This window comes from Panthera pardus, unplaced genomic scaffold, assembly GCF_024362965.1.
Source record: "Panthera pardus isolate Hobbes unplaced genomic scaffold, ASM2436296v1 HiC_scaffold_1, whole genome shotgun sequence".
NCBI classification, from domain to species: domain Eukaryota; kingdom Metazoa; phylum Chordata; class Mammalia; order Carnivora; family Felidae; genus Panthera; species Panthera pardus.
In genome coordinates, this window is record NW_026526654.1 from 73,929,509 (window position 1) to 73,952,521 (window position 23,013).

At 40.1% G+C, this 23,013-nt stretch overlaps 1 protein-coding gene across 1 annotated transcript in view; it reads right to left on the minus strand.

Annotated features, from left to right (window-relative positions):
* The window catches only part of FREM2 (FRAS1 related extracellular matrix 2), a 169,734-nt gene that overhangs the window by 93,008 nt on the left and 53,713 nt on the right, over positions 1-23,013 (minus strand). The window contains exon 3 of the mRNA XM_019447696.2: positions 3,550-3,696. Within this exon, the coding sequence (XP_019303241.2) occupies positions 3,550-3,696 (147 nt within the window). The remainder of the gene's footprint in view (positions 1-3,549; positions 3,697-23,013) is intronic.

Genomic DNA, 23,013 nt, shown 5'->3' on the forward strand with positions numbered 1-23,013 from the left:
TGTCAGCACAGAGCCCGACGCGGAGCTTGAACTCAAGAACCACGAGATCATGACCTGAGCTGAAGTTGGACGCTTAACCGACAGAGCCACCCAGGCGCCCCCTAGGTGCCCATTTTAACAAAGGATGAAGAAATGGTGTGTAGACTGTGGAGGACACAGATTAGTCCAAGCTTTAATCTAACATGGTAGATGAGACGGCAAAGTACACACAACGTTCAAAACATGCTCTTAATTTGAGATACAAATATTCAGCTGGTAAATCATACCTATTATAAATAACATTATTAGATGGGGCAAAAAATTCTAGAAATCAAAAAGCTTATAAATTGGGCTTAAGTTTATGCTTTTATTTTTTCAAAGAGAACTAATTATTAGACAAACCATATTCCTTTGATTTACTAAGCAAAACCACAATTGCAGCTCTTCCTCTGGTGTGGAAAAATGGCATGGAGGGTAAGCAAGGCACTTTTGGAATGAGAGAACAGATCATATCCTACCTTGGCCACGTAGTGGCCATGGGACCACAGGCAGGTTATGAACTTCCTCTGTTATGGGGGATTTCAGAAGCACCATAGTGTGGTAGTTAAAGAAAGTTACCCCTGGGGCCAAATCTCAGCTCTGCTCCTTAGTAGCTTTGGGAGGATGACAACCTCTCTGTTTCTTTACCTGCATCATGGGGGATATAATGACACTCCTCTCACACGGTTGACTATGTAAGGTATTGGGAACTGGGGCTGGCACATAAGAAGAACTCAATACATTTTAGCCATCATTATTGTCACTTCATAGTCCAGTATGTAACACAGTGGCCGGCACTGAGTAAGCCACTCAAGAAAATGTGAGGTTGAATTAGCGAGTAAAGTAAGTCGTAAGGAGAAAAAGACTAAGGTAACGTACTTAGTGTGCCTAACGAAGTATCTTTTATTTAGTAAATTCACAATAGCTGGAAGCAGTAAGATCTTTGAAATTCCAATACTCTTATGAAATGCAAACACATATTTAATTTGTTAATGGATTATACTGGTTATAAAATTAATAATCATCTCTGAGAAAACACTTATATAAATTTCATGTGATCCATGGCCTCCTAACTATGCTCCTGAACTTAAGTGATAGTCTGCCTCTAGATATCATGCAAACGATCTAATTCTAGAAGCTTGTAAGTGACAGTGGAGGTTTCAGGAAACAGTAACATGAAACACATTCATTGTAGAACTTCTTTCAGGCTTCCCTTCTCTTTAATCTGACTTCCATTCTCCCTCCCAGCTTGAAGTCTATTATCTCTTCAATGATTGATGGGTGTGGGCCACACACAGAAGTCTTTCCAACTTCCTATCTCCCCAGGTTACTAAGTAACGTGTGAGGTTAACCAAGTAGAGCTAAAGAACCTTTGTAGAATGGCTGGTGCTCATCTCCACATGCAGGAAATCATAGTTCGCTGAAAAAATAATGCTAGGAGAAAAAAAGAGCCCTTGTTTGACATTTTAGGATTCGGCTTTAAAAAAGAAAAGGAAGAGAAAAATGAGAAAAGATAGCTTTAAAAAATCTTTCAACCATTAACTTTCCCATTACTTTCAGTGGAAGTGAGTAATTAAACATACCCACCAGGAATTCTGGCAAAATGCAAATAGATGAAGGCATCCTTAAGAATTGCTGAGGTTCTCTGTGTCTCAGTTATTATTTCCCGCATACTTTCAAGCACAAAGTCCAGTTAAGGCTAATCTCTCACGGACAATAAGTAAGACAGGATCAGATTCCTGATCTGCAGAGCACGCGTGTGTGTGCAAAGAAAACATGCTTCCAAAGAGAGAGAGCACCAAGAGCATTCACTAAGCTTTAGAAGGTTAGACAAAGAGAGTGTAAATGGCAGCCAAGAGGAGGCATGTGCAAATCAAGACGGAAGCAGAGCAAAACATGAAAAAAAAAGGGGGGGGGGGCGCCTGGGTGGCTCAGTCGTTTGAGCATCTGACTTCGGCTCAGGTCATGATCTCACAATCTGTGAGTTCGAGCCCCGTGTCGGGCTCTGTGCTGACAGCTGAGCCTGGAGCCTGTTTCAGATTCTGTGTCTCCCTCTCTCTCTGCCCCTCCCCCGCTCATGCTCTCTCTCTCTCTCTCTCTCTCTCTCTCACTCTCTCTCTCTCTGTCAAAAATAAATAAACATTGAAAAAAAATTTAAAAAAAGACGGAAGCAGAGCAGCACAAGGTCCGCAGGTGGACCAGCTACCCTGGAGCCAATAACCTGACGGGGTCAGCAGAGAGTGGTGTGAAAATCTCTCTTACATGCTTAAAAAACAAAAAGCACTTAAAAATTTTTTTTAATGTTTATTTTTGAGAGACAGAGAGAGAGAGAGAGTATGAGCAGGGGAGGGGCAGAGAGAGGGAGACAGAGGATCCAAAGCGGGCTCTGCGGTGATAGCAGAGAGTTGAATACAGGGCTCAAACTCACGGCGCATGAGATCATGACCTGAAGCCAGACACTCAACCGACAGAGCCACCCAGGTGCCCCCAAAACAAAAAGCACTTTAAAAATAAGGAGTAATTAATACCCAGCATCCAAATATCAGGGGGGAGCTTGGTGGGGGCAGATTGTGGCTGTGGCAAAGGTATTGTATGTGGTATGTGTGTGTACGTGTGTGTGTGTGTGTGTATAGGGATCTACTCTTTAATGCTTTTTGAATTTCATGGGCCAGTAAAATTTCAAGTAATTGTTTTGCAGACAAACACAGGATTAGCAAGCTTTTATTTTTTATTGCCAACATTTTCCTAGATTCCTATCTTAGCTGATATTCTCACTCAGTGAAAGCTCTTTTACCTCATGAAAATTCTATCAGCCTAGATGTTATATGTTAGCTTGAACTGGACTTGTAAAAAGGCTTTAGTCTTTGCTTTTGACTTCCAGTTTTATTTAAAAGAGTAAAGCAGCAGAAAATGATTAGTATTTAACGCCTGAGCATTGGTTCTGAAGAAAAGTCACAATGTGCATCTTTTAAGTAGAGCTTTTATGTAGAGTTGGGGTTCTTGGACTTTTTGTGACCTACCAGAGCATTCAAATGCAACAAATAGTAAATTACACGTCAATGTCTAATAGATTACTGAATAGTTTTTCACCCCTTATTATTAAAGTTGCCCTCCTATAAGTTTTACACTGGCATTTCTGCAGAGTTTTATATTATGGTTAGATTACACATTCCCCTAAACCTCTTCTAAGGTCTATTGACATTTAAAAAATTTTAACCTATGAGCGATTACCGCCATTTTTATGAAGTTATTTATATCAGAGAAAGATCATATGTAGGTAGAAGGTTTGAAGAGGTGTATATATATTCGGTTACACAGTTCCTATTTTTATAGCCTTTTGTCTCTATGATTTAGCTTTGACACAAAACTCTTGGCATGTTTCTGAAGCAGTCAAAGAACCTTTAAATGTCAACATCTCCTTAAACTTTAAAACTAGAGCAGTAAACTAAACATATTTTAATCATTGTAAAATTATGGACATTTGCTAGGAACAAAGGGGGATTTTGGAACAGAAATGTCGATTAAACTTACTTATAAATGAAGTCTCTCCCAAGTAACCTCTGCGTTTAAGAACGACATCTAGAAATTTGGAATCCTCATTGATCAGGTAATATTCCTTTTCAAACGAGATCCATGCCCAATTCAGACGAAAATGCTGTTTGGTTAATTTGTTTCCGCCTAGAAAACAAAAATTTAAAGCCCCCAAATTAGTGCTTTCTTGAATGAATGGCCCTAAAATTTCCACAGAGTATTTGGATGATACAACATTAAGAATCATTATAGCCACTTGGTTTGACATACAACTCCATAATACATACCTGGAGGACAGCTTACTGTTCAGCGATTGTTGTACCGAAATTCGATAGCTGACATCCTTCACAAAATCCCTTGATCTTTAGAAGGCAAAGTGGGTAATGGGGAAGAACCACACAACTACTAGCAGCAATTTTCTTTAAACGTACAACTATCCAAGTTGCAGGACGACCCACGTTCCACAAGGTGCCGCTGGAGAGCAAGTTTTCTTCTATAAAGAAGGCTTCAAGGCTCATTTGGATGTTAAAAACACACATACAACTTCACAAATACCTTTCTCTGGTTCACCGAGCAATTGGATGGAAGGCTTTAATTATAACCACTTAAGAAAAAACAAATATCCCTTCTCCGCCTCCCTTCCCCACTATACTCCACTCCATTCTTTAGAGCAAACAGACAGTTCTTTTCATTGATTCCATTCTGTTCTCAAGATAAGGCTCTCTCCTCCCACCTCCCCACCAAAATGGAGCTGGCTGCCTATCAGGAGAAAACAAACTGTGTGTGATCTCTCTAATGTGAAAGCTGCTAGGCAAGGAAAATGAAAGGAGAAATGGTTATCAGCTGATCACTCTGCAGTATCCTTCCATTTCCTTTGATCTACACCAATTATTTCAGAGTAAAGTGAAGTTTATAAACAAAGGCATTGGTAATTTCTTTTAAGTCTTTCTGGAAGAGGGTGGAAAAAAGCCCAAGTAACAAACACAGCTAGAGGCACCATTTTAATTCTAATTTCTTCTTTTCTGAGTTCACGTAGAGAGAGCTACTCTAGAGAAGGAGAAACGAAACAGGAAAACATCATGATTTCAATAGACGGAGGGCAAAAAATCTGCACAAGGAGAAACATAGTGACTGAACAAGCACGTGAAAAAATGTCCATCTCTGCCAGAAATTTTTAAGAAGAAAAGTTGCAGTGACTTTGAGTTATCAACCAACATGTACCGAAGATGAAAGAGAAAATACCCAGTGCAGCAGAGATTATATAGGGAAATTGGTTTTGCTGTTTATTGCTGTTTGAATTGTAAATTAGCACGAGCCTTTCAGGCAGCTACATGGCAAAACGCAGGCAAGAGACAAAAAGATGTTCGGTTCGTACCGTTTGATCTTGTAAGTCCTTCTGTGAATTTTTGCTTCAAGAGAAGCAAAAAGATATTTGTAAGGAATCCTTCATTTCAATATTTTCTATAATAGGCACCCAAACCAAAACAACTTTTGAGTTTTTGGGGTGCATCAAATCAATGAGATACTATTGGGCCACTGAACAATAAATGTGACCTTCTTAGTGGAAAACTTAAAACACCTAAAGACAGAAACACAAGGCGTTGAAGCTGTGAATGTCGTAGCTACGTAAAATGAGGCATCACAGATGTGGACCTCCTTCGTGTGTTACATGAACGGGACTATGGACCTTTCCATGTTTTGGTTAATTTTTACAAATATAAATAGATCAGAGGGCAGGAAGTTCATCCATTTTGTCCTTAGGAACGTATCATGCCTACCATCTCCTCCACACGGTGCTGTCTTCGCGAGGAGGGCCCATGGCTGGGCCTGAAGTGTAAGGCCTACTTCGTCTTTCATCTGCTGTCTGACTTTCAACAAATTTCTTCCCTAGACCTCTGTTTCCTCATGTGGAAAGTCAAGGGAAGGTAATATTAATTAATGCCTGCGTCCGGCGTGAGAACGAAGGGCGATGACCCACGCAGGCGCACGGCACGCTGTAGCGCATCGATTGCATCATGCCACAAAAGTTAGCTCGCCCGTCCCCCTGCCACACCGCGCATGCTCACATCCAGCCCACGCGCCCCCTGCCGGACTCCCGGTAATCCGCCCGAAGTCCCCTTGTGCCTGGCTCCCCTCTGCCTGGTTCCCGCCAGCTGCCGCAGGCGTCAAGGCAGGCAGGCCTTCCTTGCGGATTTCCAGTTTGGCCTTGACCTACCCTGTCTTATCCCTGGTGCACTCGCTCACTCTCAGATCCAGCCAAGAGCCCGCTGCCCCATGGATTTGCCAGCCTCAGCCACTCCTCCTGTCCCCTCTGTCCTCTGGCCTAAAATGATGGCCCATCGTTCTTCTGCTCACATTTTCCACTCCTCGCAGGCTCCCTTAACCACCTCCTTCATGAAGCCTCTCCGGCGCCGACTCCAGCCTCTGATCTGGGTGTGATTCACTCACAGATTCCTCTGCGGTTTTGCACGTTAGCAGACATCCCCTCATCTTGCTTAATTGTACAAATTTAATAATTGTACTACATTATACTGATTTTTGTCGGGGAGTCAGAGTGGCCATTCATTCTTTTACTATTGCCAACCCTTGGTTTTATTGCCTTTAAAGATATTTAAAGATTTTTTAAGCTCTTGCGTTTGTGTTCTGTTACTTGGAACATTTCTCATAGAATGTAACAGATAAGACTAGAATAACATTTGATCACTTGCACTAACACATAAAACATTTCTGATCTTTCAACTAATTATTACAGGAGAACATCTTTGTGCCACACTTCTCTCTTCCTTCTCATTTACACTGTGGCTCCATCACGGGCCAGATTTTATTCCAAACTTCTTGTACTTCTTGTCAGGCTCTACCAAGCCATTCCTTCTTCATCCTGACACCTCCAGCCTTCTATACAGAAACATCCAGGCACACTCAACTCAGCATTTTCTGAACAAAGCCGGGGGGCGGGGGGGTGCAGAGAGGGAGACACAGAATCTGAAGCAGGCTCCAGGCTCTGAGCTGTCAACACAGAGCCCGACGCAGGGCTCAGACTCACAAACTGTGAGATCATGATCTGAGCCGAAGTTGGACGCTTAACCGACTGAGCCACCCAGGAGCCCCAAACCCACAAAACCTTGAGATCGTGACCTGAGTGGAAACCAAGAGTCTGACACTTAACCAACTGAGCCACTTGGGTGCCCCACAGTAATTGTAATTATTTATCTGCATGCCTGTGTGTGTTTCTTCTAACTGTCTGACCTCCTCGGGACAGGTGCTGGTGAAATTCATCCTAGTCTCCAAGTTCCAAGTAGTGTCTGCAACACAATGAGGATTGAAGAAATCTGTGTCATAAGTATGATTTTTAGGACTAGAGTGGCTAATTTGTGACTCCTGCTTGTTTTATTCCTTTTTTGTTCATAACAGTTTTCAGCTTACACAAAGCACATACTTCAGTTTTGACTTGTGACTAATAACACCTGACCTCTTTAGTAACTCTTGTGCTCAACAAATGAATTTTAGTTGACAGTTCTGAATATTTTATTCCTATCTCTTTCCCCTATATCCAAGAAGACATCACTAAACACAGTTTCTCTATTTCTCTAAATTTTTTGACACTTTTTAGCTAATTGTGAGATCTGATTCTAATCCTCTCCTTAAATATTCCAGAAAACATCACACTTCTAAATATTACATGTTTTAAGAATACTGAGTCAAGGAGGCCTTCCCTTCACACTCTGTATAAAACAGTGAGCCCTAGTGCAAACCGCAGCATGCTCTAGGCCCTTTATTCTGATTAATTTTTCTCCACAGTGCTTTCCATAACCTCATATCCTATATATGTCTACTTTTGTGTCTGTTCACTTGGTCTGTCCCGATTGCAACACATGATCCAGCCCATTTTGCTTAACTGTTACAGGAACACCTACTAAATGAATTAAGACACTCTAACGTCTCCGTTGAAAGAAATTCAGTAGCGCTTCACTTCTCAGGCAATATCAATGTCCTGCGTAAATGTAACATAACTCTTTCAGTACCGAGTCTTTTTCTTATATTACAAAAAAAGGAATTGTTTTTAATAACGCCCTTTCTAAAATGTTCTGCATACTTCTATTCTTAAACACTGTGTAAAGGCTTTAAACGATTACCCATGAATGTGAATCGCTGGGATTTGTATTTATCTCAATGACACCTCCAGGGGTTATTGATGACTCCAGGCCCGTTTAACCCTTCCATTGCATTATGAAATAGCTTGGACGGTCTTAGGAATAGGTAACTTCATCTCTCCTTACAAATTTATAAAACTCATTATTGGGTTGGTGCTTATGTTCCGGAAAGATGAAGGTGCCAGGTTACTGGTTAATCAAGGGTTTCAGGTGACACACAGCTGAACAAGTTTGCCAGGATTTCATATGTCTGCGGCTTTGAGATTTTGTTTGAAATAAAATTCAGAAACAGTACCGAGAAACTTGGCTTTGCGAGACAGTGACATGCTCTAAGGTAATTGTTTTAGATGCTTAGCTTTCACTCTAAATCTGGGCTTTCTAAGTAGGTATCTTGCTAGAGAATAGGAAGTTAAGTGTATAAAGCTTAATGCTGAATAAATTAAATGCTACATAACCTCTGATTTTTTGTACATATGAATCCTACTGCATTTTGGAATTTGTAAAATCTTAGGCACTACTCATGCAGGAGAGGTACAGGGATCTGAGGAACTAAGCTGCCGTTTACTGTAATTCTTTTTATTAAAACTGACCTTGCACAATTGAACTCTGTATTTCATCTAAAGAATGAAAAGACCCAACATATATTCATTCATCACCTGCCACATAAACTCCTCTAGCACCTTACTCTATGGGAAATAAGTGTTAATACTTTTAATACCAATAGCTGCAGCTTACTGAATGTGAAATTAACTTAAACTGACAATTTTTCACTTCAATTTCACTTATTACTTATTTTACGATTTAATTTTACTTTTATTTCTGATTTTAATTTATTATTTTGCTACTTATTTCAGTTCCTAAAACAGACTCTGTCATCTGTGATGCACAAAGAATGAGTCTCAGCGTGTCACTGGAGACAAGCTAAAGTCCCTAACTGTGTCATAAATCCATACAACAGGTGCCTGCCAGCTGATAACCACACTCCCATAGGCTTTGTCCCCAAACCCTGACACTAAAGCCATTAAGGGTTTGATGAAAAGACCTCTTTTGAACTTTTCCAGCTGGTCTTTAGGGTTCTTCATTTTCTTTTTCAATGGGAACACAAGAGGTGTTTTTTTTTTTTTTTTTTTTTTTTTTAGAATAACAAAGAATTGCAACCTTCAATTAGCCCTCCCTAAGAACATAGAGCTGCCTGGTTTTTCTAAAGACAAAGTATACATCTTCAATATAAAACTATTCACACCTCTGACTTGTCTTGATCAGGGTAATTTCTAGGTGCCCATTTAGCTTTGATTTTTTTTTTCAAACATATTTTAACAAATATTTTCCTTGGACAAAAGTTAGTTACTGATAGAACCTAATTCTATTGGTTAGATTTTTCTAGCTTGTTAAAATTTCATTTGCCCTGAGTAGGGTTCAGACTGAAAGCTGAACTGAAAATCACATCCATTTTCAAAAGTTGGATATTGTCCTTTAAAGCAGCAATAGAAATAGACATTTATATTAGAAAAGAGTAAGGCAACAATATTACCTAATTTACTATGAAAATTAGATAATTTGGTTTTTCAGCAGTCTTGTTCTTTTAGAAGGCAAGAACAGTGGTTAACAACAAATGCAGCTACCATCAACATCTATGTTATTAATTGTAGTGAAAATCAAAAACTAAAACTGAAATAAGGCATTTATTGTGTTTCATTTCTGTGCTAGGATGATCTTTTAAACTTTACTTTGCCTTAGAATCTTCCATACGAGAAACTTTGAGAGCTTCCGGAGCCTTGTCCTCCAGCCTTTAGTCAGGTGGATTTCACGGTTTACTGCAAACCCTGGAGGTAAAGCTGCAGTCAACTTGGCTTTGAAACATACCCTCCCCAGTCCCCCAGGAGCTGATATTCAAGTATGGGAGATGGCATAAATACATAGATAAGTGTATATGCTGAAGATTGATAAATGCTGTGGGAGAGGCACTGATAATGAGCTGTGGGAGATCACAGAGAGAAGGACTGCTTTCACCTGAGGGCATCAAAGACAAGTTCATAAAAGAAATAGTGTTTAAATGGGGCCTTAAGTACAGGGTGGTATTTGGACATTCACAGAGATTGGGGGAAGGTGTTCCTGGAAGATTAAGTCTAAGAATGGAGATAAGAAATCCAGTGAGAAGGAAACTTCAGGGAATTCAGTTTGGTAGGAGTTAGGGACATTTACTAAATACTCACTTCCTTGCCTTCTTGTATAAGTGATTGGATAGTAAAGAAATAGAGGAAGTGATCTCGATGCTTTAAAATCTGCCCCAAGGGTGTAATCCTGCCTCGAGGCAATCCTGCCTGACCCGGCCACCCCAGGGATGAAGAATCTGGACCTTAAAGGCAGCTGTGCCTTAGTATGACTCACGGAGCTCCTGAAAAACTGAGAGACAGACCCAGAAAAATGGTCAATAGATTTTATACTTTTGTCGACTATTTAATAATTCCAATGGTTGTTTTTGTCCGATAGTGACTTTTGATCATTGATATATCATTTTCTTCCTTCCATCTGTACAGCCACCCCCCCCCCCCCCAACATGCCACCGCATTCCCACTGCCTTAGACATTCTGATAAAGAGGCAGCACAGGACAAAGTATCAGGTTCACAAATACAGAGACTATATAGAGAAACGTACAGAAAGAGAGGTAGTGCACCAAAGACCCAAAGGTGAAGAGAAACAGACATAGCACGTATTGACCTCTATTGGATATGCACAGTCATATATGGTGGTCTCTTAGGCTATTCTCAGGCAAGGCACCTATAAGTTCATCTTTCATAACCAAAACCTAAATGCAGCCCAGATATCTTGGTAACTGTCACATCAACTACAGGGAATCAGATCACAATTCACTTTACCACATGTAGTTTTGTTCCTTAGAAACGTGATTTCATGGAGTACATACCCATGATGGGTATACGATGCGTACATATACCCATGATGGGTATATGTGTACATGAGATTCCAAAGAGCTGAATTCCTACCCATGTACTCTACCAGAGGTTGATATACAGTTGATGCCCATTCATTATTCCTGGATTCTGTATTCACAAATTGGTCAACTCACTAAAACTAATTTGTGACCCCAAAATCAGCACTTGCCAGGCTTTTTGCTCGTTCGTGGACACTTGCCGAGTGGCTGGGAAGAATCTGCATCACCAGATTCTCTGCCTTCTTGTTTCATACTGTAAACCAGTGTCCTTTTCACAGCCTACTTAGTGCCGCCCCTTCCGCATTTTTGTGCTTTGTGTTGGTAATTTCACTGATTAAAATATCACACAATCATAGCGCCACAGTGCAGCTCAGTGTTCCTGAGCAAAGAAAGCTGTGATGCCCTACGGAAAAAATACACGTGTTAGGTAAGCTTGTTCACATATAAGTTATAGAGCTGTTAGCTGTGAGCTTACTGTTAATCAATCTACAGCATGTACCAAATAAGGTATCTTTAAACAGAAACACACACCTAACAAGGTCACGTATTGATTGGATAATAAAACGTCGCGACCAGAGGCTCACAGGGAACCTTACTCTGTGTTTCTCCTAGGAGCTATCACTCAGCATTGGCAGTGATTTTACAGAGTATGACTACCGCAAATAACAGAAATCAGTTGTATTGCCTCAAAACAAGCTACAATAAGTCATCCTTTTGGGACAAGATAAAACGGAGCATAAGGATTGGAAAAGTGTTCCGCCTCCACACACATCTCACCTCCCTTTAGCAACCCTTTCCCTGGCACGTGATCAGGAGCGTGAATGCAAAAGAGCCGTCAGTGCATTGTCGGGTGGGCAACCTGGCCATCTGGCCCCAGTAGCACTAATAGCAGTAAAGGGTAAAGGGGATACTGGCTCCTGCGTGGCTATCCTGCCATAATCAGCATGGACAGCAAGAATTCATAGGCTAATTTTTTTAAGTAGGCTCATGCTCAACGTGGGGCTCTAACTCACAGCCCGGAGATCAAGAGTCTCACGCTCTACCGACTGAGCCAGCCAGGGGCCCTGATAATTTTTAACCTAGAGGAAAATAATACACATGGGATGAGTTCTGATGCACAATAACTCCTAATCCTGCTAGATTCTAATTATCTTAGACTCATTTGTCCTGGGGATATCGGTTCTAGCACAGCCCCCATCTGGGATTCATGCCTATTTATGCTTGTTTGGGGAACAGGAGTAACAGACCTCATGCAGGCTGATTTTTTTGGGCTATAAGGAGCCACTGGAGAGAGAACTCATTGTAATAGAGGTGGATGTGTCAGGCACAATGTTGTAGACTCTGTACAAAGTCTTAAATATCAGAGCAAAGGAGAGATTCAGAGCACAGTGTGAGGGTGTTTGTTACTCATCTCTAATTCATGCCCGGGCTCCCAGATGAATGTTTGGTTCCTGGGAAAAGAGAAAACCGTAAGCGGAAATTGAAAGAGTTACCCGATCACCCCCATTCGTACCAGGTTCCAAGCAGCACTCTTGGATATCCTGGTCATTGGATACACGACACGGGGAAAAGTTCACCACGGAGCTCTGGCGCCCACTCCTGGTGGCTCCTGGGGCCATAGGCAGGTCCCAGCTTGGGGCGGCTGGACCTAGGGACTGGGATTCCAGGCAGAGCTATGGCAACATCGTGGGACTGAGCTTCTCGTGAACACCGACCCTTGAGCAGAAGCATGGGCTTGAGCGACCAGCATTGGCACAACACTGACCAGTCATAGGAGATCCTGGCCAAAAACAACTGGAACTCACGCCAGCACAGGTATAAGTGGGCTGAATGTCAGCTCTGCACTGGAGACCCTGAAATTACATGGAGAATCGGGCTGGACACAATGGGGCCAAGAAGTCAAGGTAATTTTGGTAATACACACATTATCTCAACGCATGTCACAATAACCCTGCCTATTAGGCATTTCTACATTCTATGGAGGAAGAAAATACCGTCAGGCTAAATTATATGCTTTAACTTGCCGAGTGTGTCATAGATCTAGGATCCACATCCAGCCTGCTGGTATTTTGTACTTCCTCTGAGGAATCAGATTACTTCATTTGGGTCTGCATTCTATTTACAGATGACTCGAGCTTAATTTTCATTTGCTGTAATTTAATTAATAAATGAGTGCTATAGAACAGAAGCAAACGTGATGTTCTGAGTGTTTCCCACCACCAGCAGCAAACCTTCTCACGCTAATGAGTAGTGAGGCAGACAAATGGTAAGAATTAAGTGGGAGAACAAAGGGTGTAAAGGACAGTGTCCAAAAATTTGAGACTGAATCCTAGAAAAATTAACACAAGCTACGAGTAAGACCCCCCCTGTTTTATGAATGAATATGGGGACACAGCCAAAAGTTGGGGAAGCTGGTAGGAAAACACTTCCAGGCTGAATGATGTGCTCCATCAGGCCACATCTGGGCCAGAGTGGCAAGTCTGAGCCCGTGGGAATTCTCCAGGTTTCATTCGGCGTGTTCCCCTCCCCCCAACTCCATCCTCCCCCTCCCCCACCCCTGTCTCAAAGGAAAGAACTTACTTTCAGGCTCTGTAACAAAAAGAAAAAGAAAAAGAGGGAACCTCCTAACCTCAGGCTTAAAAAAAAAAATATTTCCTTAATCTAAACTTGATTTAACTGTGCAATACTTGGCTTTCTTAATTAGAAGTTTAAACCCAGTGGAATGAATGCCTTCACTGTTGGTATGCACGGCCAGGATGAGGAATTCAGGTGTACATCTACAGAAGACAAAGGACAAAGCAAACATATAATTGCAAGGTAAGCTCTCATGTACAGCATGCACGTTACCAGATGATCACGTGCGATGTAAATTAAAAGCTAACTTAGTCATCTTAATGCTGTACTTTGAGTGGCCAAGGAAACTTTGTTCTGAAAATGAAAGTGTGATACCGTATTTTAAACAAGAACACACACTAGTTCAAGAAGCCATTATGCAGATGAACAACACAACCATAAATCGCAAGCATTTTGGAACAAGAATGAGGCCTGGGCTGCAAATTTGCATATTTTCTCACTGCCGAATTTTACCAAGATCCAGCAAGCTGTGATTTCATCAAGATTACCAAGCAGCCATGTGCAGAAGAGGAGCAAGTTCCCAGGGGTTTTCAGGTCTAGTCTGGTGGACTTTTTATTTAATAAACTATGATATGATTTCAAATATATTCTTCAACATAAGATCGTTAAACTTGTGTGCTTAAAACAGTATGAAATAGTATGAAATATATATAAAATTTAAAATTTTAAATTATATATATATATACACACACACACAATTTAAATTTAAATGTTAAAGGGGACTTAATTATTTCTCATTAAAGCAGCCCAGAAATAACTTTCCATCCTATTTTTCCCATTAACACATAGAATTAAAAAAAAAAAAAACAAAAACCCAAACCCTGTACTTTCACAGAAACAATAACTGCTCTATCAAAAGCTGAGTTAAGTTTTGTCAAGAAGATCCACACCCTCTCCTGCCTCTGGGGAAAGGAAAAAATACAAAACAAAACACCTGGTGCAGCAAGACTTCTTGCGTGCACCGCCTGAAGCAACAAATTATATAAATTTATTAGATCTCTGGCAACACATTCTTAAAATAAATTTAATAGCCTTAAGGTCTCTGTTCAAACCAGAGTCTAATTCCTTTTGTGGCGCCAGACATCTCCCCCCACCCCATGGAAACTCTACGGGGAAATGAAAGGGGTGCTCCCAGCACCTCTCTGAGTAACCGGTTCAGCACCATTTAGTTAATTCCCTGTGAAGTGCGGTTGTTTTTCTAATTCCTATTTGTATAACAGCACCATGCACGTTACCGTCACACACAGCCATTGCAATTAACAGGGATTACAGCTGGAGCTGTAGTTTGGATTACCTTTGGAAAATGTTGTATCCACGTTGAGACAAAAATATAAAAGAGAATAAAATCCCAGAAGTACCTGGATCTGTTAAAAACAAAACAAAACAAAACAAAACAAAACAAAACAAAACAAAAGAAGAAGAAATCTTCTTTCACCTGAGTTGTTTCTATTACTACAGAAATTTAAATTTAATGGTTGGGAAGGAGGGATCAAGAAGGAATGACAGCATAATAGCCATTCTATGAATTACAATATCATGAGCAAATTTTAACTCCGAATCCTAGAGTATTGGAGCTAACAGAGATCACCCCAAAGATACTTTAGAATTAGTCTGTTGTTATTGTTGTTTTTAACTCTTGAGTTGGGACACGTGTTCCTAGCTCTATTTGTTCTCAGAAACAAAATCAAGGTTTGGATGTTTTAGATTTCTAGACTTAAAATTTAAAAGAAATACGTGGAATCACGTCTAGTTTCCTGGCTATTGCTCCTGTGACAAACTAAAAAAAGCCTTGTCTTTGAAGTCTGTCAAGGAAGGAAGGAGAGAGGGAAGGAGGGAAGCAGGAAGGGGAGAGAAAGGGGGGCGGTGGGGAGTGAAGTAGACGGCCTTCAACGCAGTATGTTTGTTTTTCACATTTTCTTTTCATTTATTTCAGATTAATTTTACAAAGCTAGCTTTTGTACTTGTGTATTATTTAATTAGTCAAAACCCTTTGGTGACTGCTCTGATCCCTTTAAAATTATTCCAGTGCTACAAATAGAGCCCTCTTTGGTGATTTTACTGTCTCTGATTAACATAAAAGCCATTCTTTTAAATATTTAGCTGCTAAAGAAAAAAAACCACAATAAACATAAAGACAAGCTGGTATGGTCTTAGAGCATGAAACCTTGTAGGAAAAAGATTCAGCCAACATACAGCAATACAACAGTGGTTTTTGTTTGTTTGTTTGTTTTTTGTTTTGTTTTGTTTTTTTTTTTTTGAACAGACTCACAGCACAGTTATTAAGTAGAATGATGGTTCACACATAGTCCCTTCTGTAAGATTTAGACTCTAGTACGGAAGGCAAACCAAATACCCTACATTAGTTATTAAACAAAATGTAGGGTAAACCAGCGAGTATGTAGTACCTGGGGCTCAGAGGAGGGAAGGGAAGATGTTCAGGTGGGGAGACCACCAAAGGCATGGCACGAAGGATATGGAAGAGGGACCTCAAAGGACGGTGTCCCTTTAAGGGAAAGGAATCACAAGAAAACAGGTGTAGGAGAACAGCAAGGTGTGTAAAAGTTCAGCTCTGTGGGGTCTGCAGAAGCAAAGTGGGGAAGGAGGAAATAACCTGGAAAGTGAGGGATTGATGACGGGGGAGAAAAAGACATAATCTGAATTCTGCTTAAGAAATATTAACTTGGGGGGCACCTGGGTGGCTCAGTCAGTTAAGTGGCCGACTTCGGCTCAGATCATGATCTCGCAGTTCGTGAGTTCGAGCCCCGCGTCGGGCTCTATGCTGACAGCTCAGAGCTTGGAGCCTGCTTCGGATTCTGTGTCTCCCTCTCTCTGCCTTCTCCCTCTGCTTTCTCAGAGCACATGCTCTGTTTCTCTCTGTCTCTCAAAAAATGAATAAAAATGTTTAAAAATAAAAAAAGAAAGAAATATTAACTTGGTAGAATTATTTAAGGATTCATTAGGATAAACAGAGACTAGGAATCAAAGATACCATTCACAAATAGCCCCCAAATGCTCCCCAAAATGGATGCTCTGCCAGGGGAAGAGAAAATTTGCATTATGATACAAATGAGTCTATAAATATTGCGGTAGGAAAAATAAAAATCTTCTCCTCAATAAAATGGCAATCCTTAGAATATTAAAATTTACCTTTGAACAAATTAAATGCCTAACCAAAGATGCCCACCGTAAACAGCCAATATCATGAATACTTGAACTAGAAGATTGGACATAGCTTTTGCCAAACTGCCGTATCAAATAACTCCCTTTTATTAAAATTCTTTTGGCAAGTAACTCTGTATGGATGGAAGTCAAGAAAGAAGAAGGACCCTATCTTTCACTGAATTTTAGTAAAAAGTTTTCATAAGTATGTTTTAGAAAGACCCTGATGTCTTTTTAAAATTGAAAACTTTGTATTGTGTTTCAAAATAATTTACAACTGGGATACTCTTGCTTTCAAACTAAACATAACTTTCTGGTGAGAAAAAGTTGGATGTTTAATTTGCTACTTCTGTCTGTTTAAAGAGAATTACTCTTTTTACTGACAGAAAAATGTATTATTGTAAATCAGAAGCCATTATTAGTAGCAATGATAAGTTATTCCAGTGATCCTTCAACGGCCATCTCAGTTAAAAACTTTTTTTTTAATTTTTACTTTTTAAGTTTCCTTATTTATTTTGAGAGAATGCGAGCTTGAATGGGGGAGGGTCAGAGAGTGAGAATTCCAAGCAGGCTCCACACTGTCAGTGCGGAGCTGCTGTGGGACTTGAACTCAGGAACCATAAGATCATGACCTGACCGGAAATCAAGAGTCGGATGCTGAACTGACTGAGTCACCCAGGTGCCTCTGCATTAAAAACTTTTAAATAAACATTGCCAGCAAGCTTGATGAGTAATTTTCATAATAACAAACCAGGATGAGAAACTAAAACCTTTATTTAAGGTCTTACAATTTAGGCATGGACGTAGGGGTTGGAAACTCAGGCCCTATTTAAATATGCATAAAATCTGATAGTTCTAACAATTTTTCTTTCTTTTTTTAGTCCTTAAGAAAATGGTGTAAAGTACTTTAAGAGCTCATTTATTTTGAGCAATAAAAAGAAACAATGACTAGATTTCTTGGGGGCATTTTGGACCTAAGTGTCTATTTGGTATAAATCCTCAGGCTAAAGTTTCTCTCTCTCTCTTTCTCTCTCTCTTTCTTTCCATCTCTCTCTCTCTCTATCTATCTCAACTTAAAAAGAAAGTGAGGGTCCATTTGACAAATTCTTTTAGGCCAAGATAAACCATACAAGTCATAATATAAACAAGTAGTTCTCGGTTTGGGGGTGGGCTGGGGGAATACATGATTTTGCCCTTGTGGGTACACTGGACAATGTTGGGAGATATTTTTGGTTGTCATAATAAGGGGGAGGGAGAGGAGGCTAGTGGTGCCTTGTGTGTGGAAGACAGGGAGGCAGGGACTGAAAAATGCACTGGACAGTCAGATCTCTCCCCCACCAAAAAGAATTAGAATGATCTGGCCCAAAACGTCAATCATGCTATGGAGAAACTCTGGTCCAGACTTATCATATATATATAATATGCATATTATGTTATGTTATATTATATTATTATAAAATATGTATATATAATATGTATACACACACACACATACAACTTAACATAAACATATTATCTGACTTTGTAAATTCCATGCTTTCTTATGAATTGATAATACATGTAGTCCCAGGATGAACATGACTCTTCTTACATAAATATGCAGAACGTTTCAAAGCCATCATGGATGTGGAGAAGTTTCTAGGACAAAGATTTTATGTTCTTGTTGCAGGAAGTAGCTGAACCAGTCGTTTTCCTGTGCAGTCAAAATTTGTGGCTAATCCTCTGGGAAGTCAGAAGTGAGGAGCTTGAGAAATCACCAAACTGTGTCAAAGTGACAGTGCATGCATGATTTAGATTTTAGTATGAAATCAAATATGTGGGTAATGATTTCCTTTCCAGAGCTTTTCAGCAGATTAGGCTTCCCTAGAACACCTCTGAGTGAAGAGTGGGATATGGGAGGGCTTCCCGTGGTGATTGTAGGAAGGCAAACCTGGACACTGAATACAGGCCATCCAGCTTTCCATGCCTTTCCAGAAATGAGAGGAGAATCACTGCATATTCCAATTCATGTGTGTGCTAGTGTGCACACATGTACACGTGTGCACGTGCACACGCACAGATCCTCACTTTTGCTTTTACAAAAGAATGAAAATATTGTCTGAAACGTTCTCCAAAAATATAGAACGTACAGCCATTTATGTAGTTTTCCACTGAACAATTTAGGAAAACATTTCCCAAAATGTGTTTTTTCAAATCTTGTTTTTCCTGTCTGTTCCTAGATATTAAAAAAAAATCACTGAGTCAACTAGAAGAGAAATGTCCTGGGATTAAGCTATGTATACAATATTCTTTACTCTCACATGTCTTAGGGACTTCGATATGGGAATGTGCTCTAAGCATGTATGGGAGGGATAGAGCATGTGGCACTACCCAATCTCATCTCACCAGGGAACCCAGTTTTCAAGGTACTGGGTGAGACTCTGTCCTATAGAATGTCTGTTGGGACAAGATGGGTCTGGGTACAAACCATTTAAAATCTACATATGAGCAGAGAGTCTTGTACAGCATCAATCGCATCCAAGTAATATGATTTTCAATTGTAGACATTTGACACCAAAAGTTGGGATTGCATTTTATAGTCTTGAGGAACAAAACCAATAAAATGAAGTCATTTCCCCCTTTTTCTGTCAGCTGTACAAATTCTGGTTCAAGACACTTCCATTCCCTAATCTAAATGGCAAAGTAAATACGTGAGCTTGCAGAATACCAACAAAACCAAAGTTAAGTTCACATAAACACAACGGACTACTGGTATGCTTGTTCCGGAGAGACCACAGGGATTGGTGGAGACTCTTTGCTTTTTTTGTGGTTGAACAGGATAGTGTCCCAGCCATGTTTTTTAATTAGTCAAATGCGGGATCAGATGTCACAGGAGACAAAGATTAGGATTTTGGCCAGTTCCAAAAAACGCAGCTGAAATCACCAACAACGTACAACGAGCCATGTCAGCCTCCCATTTTTTTGAGTTGGATCTTACTCCCTGTGGATATTTGAACCCTATGATCTGCCCAGCTCTGATAAGGGATTTAAAGGCTTACGAAAAAGAATGCTTCTGAAGCTATTAAAACAACCGGCACGGGAAGAACTGACTAAGCCGGGTTTTAGAAAGAGGATAATGCTGCAACAAAAACGTTAAGGCTGATAAACAGATAAAAAATCTGAAAGCACATTGTTCCCTAGTCTGCACTTCTTCCTCACCCTGATCGGTAACTACTTCCCATGAGAATGGGATAAATGCTGTAGCTCGGCACTCATCAATTTTAGAAGGGAGCAGAAAGACATCTTTGAGTCAACGACTCACGTCTCAACTGGTTGCTGTCCAGTTCTGTTGGAAAATATCTTTCATTCACTGAAGAACCGAAAGAAGATGGAAAGTGTTAATTAACGCCACTACTGGGTCATATATGCATGGAACTGTACGTATACCAGGTGCTCTGGAGATTTAGGGCAACAAATGAATATACGTATATGTGTATGTGTATGTTTTATACACACACACATACGCATATACATATATATCCACTTTGGGCCGTCAGGAAACTGACACTGAAAATCCTTACAAGATAAAATTTATACAAACAGAAAACCAGATCATTTAAAGAATAAGAAGAAAATGATCTTTGAGGAATATAGAAGATTCTCAAAATGGTTTCTTACGAGAGGAAAATCTCATAATACGTGTTAGTACCTAACGATAACAAAGTGAATGAAATGTGGGAACACCATATTTCTTCCCTTTTTACTGTCCTGTGTCAGTATGGGAGGGTCAGGATCAGTGGGTGGTGAGACTCTAACAGGAAATACCTGATAGACATTACAGAAGCTGGGCTCAGGGAATCTGAACAAGGGAAATGGACGGAACTGCCCTAGCTTGTACTCTCAAGGTCTGAATTAAGATATCTGAGCTCGTATGGAAAGCTACACCTGGCCAGTATTTGGAATTCTGCCCTGGTTTCCACCAAGGACCCAGGCACAACTGCCAAATAGGCAGAGTTTGCGCACCTCCTGTGTTGGTAAATTCCTCTTCCACACCTTCGCTCGTTCTCTGGAGTACTCAGATCCCTTTCTGTTCTCTGGAGTACTCAGATCCCTTTCTGGCCATTTAAAGCCCTCACTCCTTGCGTGTTGGCCCTTCAGCTCTGCATTTTCCTTCTTTCCTCCTAGCCTCAGTTATAAACCGCACGTAAACATTGTCAGCTATAGGACAACTTGTCTTAACTCAGTTATTTGGCCTAAAATATGCATGATTTTATCTTTGCAACGTTTCTTCTAAATAAGGGTTTTTTTTGACATTATTCTTCTGCCAGAGGAGACATTTTTAAGGATGGACATTCCACTAATTGTTGCCTACTCTAGACCATTATTCTTGGTTAGTCGGCCAGGGAGTTTAGAGCATTTACTCCTTGGAAGAAGAATCCCATGATTGGTTTACTTCATCTTTCCACCACCACCCACCGGCCTGTCCCCACCCTTTGCCTCTGTCATTTCTAGAGAGAATTGTGGCTAGAAAAATGATTTTGAGTGTCGTGAATATAAATGCGGACACTCTGATATGTTTTGGCAAAATCTGGACCACAGCCTTATTTCTTGTTGTGGTCAACATACCTACACGGTATTGCAGCTCTTTCTTTGGGAAAAGTCTGAAGACATATGATAGCTTCGATAGTGCCCAGGTTTCTTTTTCTACTTAGGAACTTGTTTACAGGCCTCATCAAAAAAATCCAACAGTCCTGGGATGTTGTTATGAAGAAAAAACTCCAGAGATTTTGAACTTATTTTTAGGGTTTCTAGTTAGCATCAATTATGTAAAGGCCAAGTTAGGACGGATGAGTAGAGACGAAGGAAACTCTAAGAGTTCTACAAAACAAGATACCCCTGAACACCTGGGAATGAGTATTTGTGCTGTCTTCAGTGAGACAAGATTCCCTCATGTATATGGTACAGGGATCACGAGAGTGAGCAACGGGACTGGATTCCTCATACAGGTTGATCGTGCAGACTCGAACGTGTACATTACCAGAATGTGAACTTGGCACAGGGCCCCAAACAGAGGCTAGCCGTAAAGAGCCAGGAGGAGAAGAAGGAGAAATGAGGTAGGCAAGCAAGCACACTCAGGAAGAAAATTCCCACTTTTGCCCCCAGCTCTGTTCTAAAAATATGGATAATACCCCGGCACTGACCGTCTGTTTTCCTGGTTTCAATCTGTGCCTCGGATATATTGGATTAAAAAAAAGAAAAACCGAGCTTTTCTATGGACAGGATTTATATAAGGGATCTGAGATAACAGTGACTGGATTGGTGCGCCAACCTAGACTTCTTCGGTCACTAGAGGAGAAGGGGGCAAATTATGACAAATATTTTTAAATTTTCAAGTTTATCCCTTCTTAAAAGACAAAATATGGGAAAACCACAGAGGAACGATGGAAGTGAGCCTGGTGTTTCCAGGGAGCTAATTAAGCACCAAGCCAGAACTTTATAACTAGTCGTGCCAGAATGAAAAAAAAAATGATGAAATGTTAGGGAATATACCCAAAGATTTTAACTATGGCATGAAGTCCAAATAACTTCATTTAAATGAGGTATGTTTCAAGATTGACTTTGCGGCCCAGATTGGAACTTCCTATGAAGATGTATCACAAAATATGAATAGCATGTGCAACAACGCTTTTCTTTCTTTCTTTTCTTTCTTTTCTTTTTCTTTCTTTCTTTCTTTTTCTTTCTTTCTTTCTTTCTTTCTTTCTTTCTTTCTTTCTTTCTTTCTTCTTTTGTTTCAAGTTTTTTATTTAAGTTCTAGTTAGTTGACATATAGTGTAATATTGGTTCCAGTGCCCATCCCAACAACACTTTTCTTCTTAAAATAAAAAAAAATACACTTTAAAAAGAATTTAAAATAATTGAATTAGATTAAAACCTGGTGAATTTGTGAATATTTACCCTCCCCCCCCCCAATCCTGCAGATTCCTTATACTATTTGTGTTCCTTATAGTTCTATTTTCTTTGTGGGTATCACCTTAATATATGAGGATTGTTGGGCCATTCTCCCTAATTAATATTTTATTGGCCATGAATGAATTTGCTTTAGAAAAACACAAGCTGTAAACTGAATGTATACAGTTTGGCTTCTAGTGAGAAATAGGTAATTCAGGGAACTTCAATGTCACGTTGGCTTATGTAAAACTAAATAAATAATGGTTGTGATGATTTGTTACTGCATCGGTGCATCTGTGAGGACAAGTACTGTTGCAAATCTTCTTAACACCTGGAGGAGGATGGTGGCATTCCTTTTTAATTAAAGAGTTGACATCTATAGAATTATTTGGGATTATTTTAAATTTGGTAACAAGTTGGGGTCATTCAAAGAAGAGCTAAGGTTTGCCACTAATCTGTTAGCTAGAGCTACAGTAACAGCATATTTCAGATGCTTCGGTTCTGACTTCATGGGTGTTAATCATTTATATTCTTAGCTGACACTCTTTAAATTCAAAAACATCTTTGTGTTGACTCTGTTCACCTTATCTTTTTTCCATCTCTCCCCTTCTATTCCTGTAAGAATTAGGGGAATGTGACTT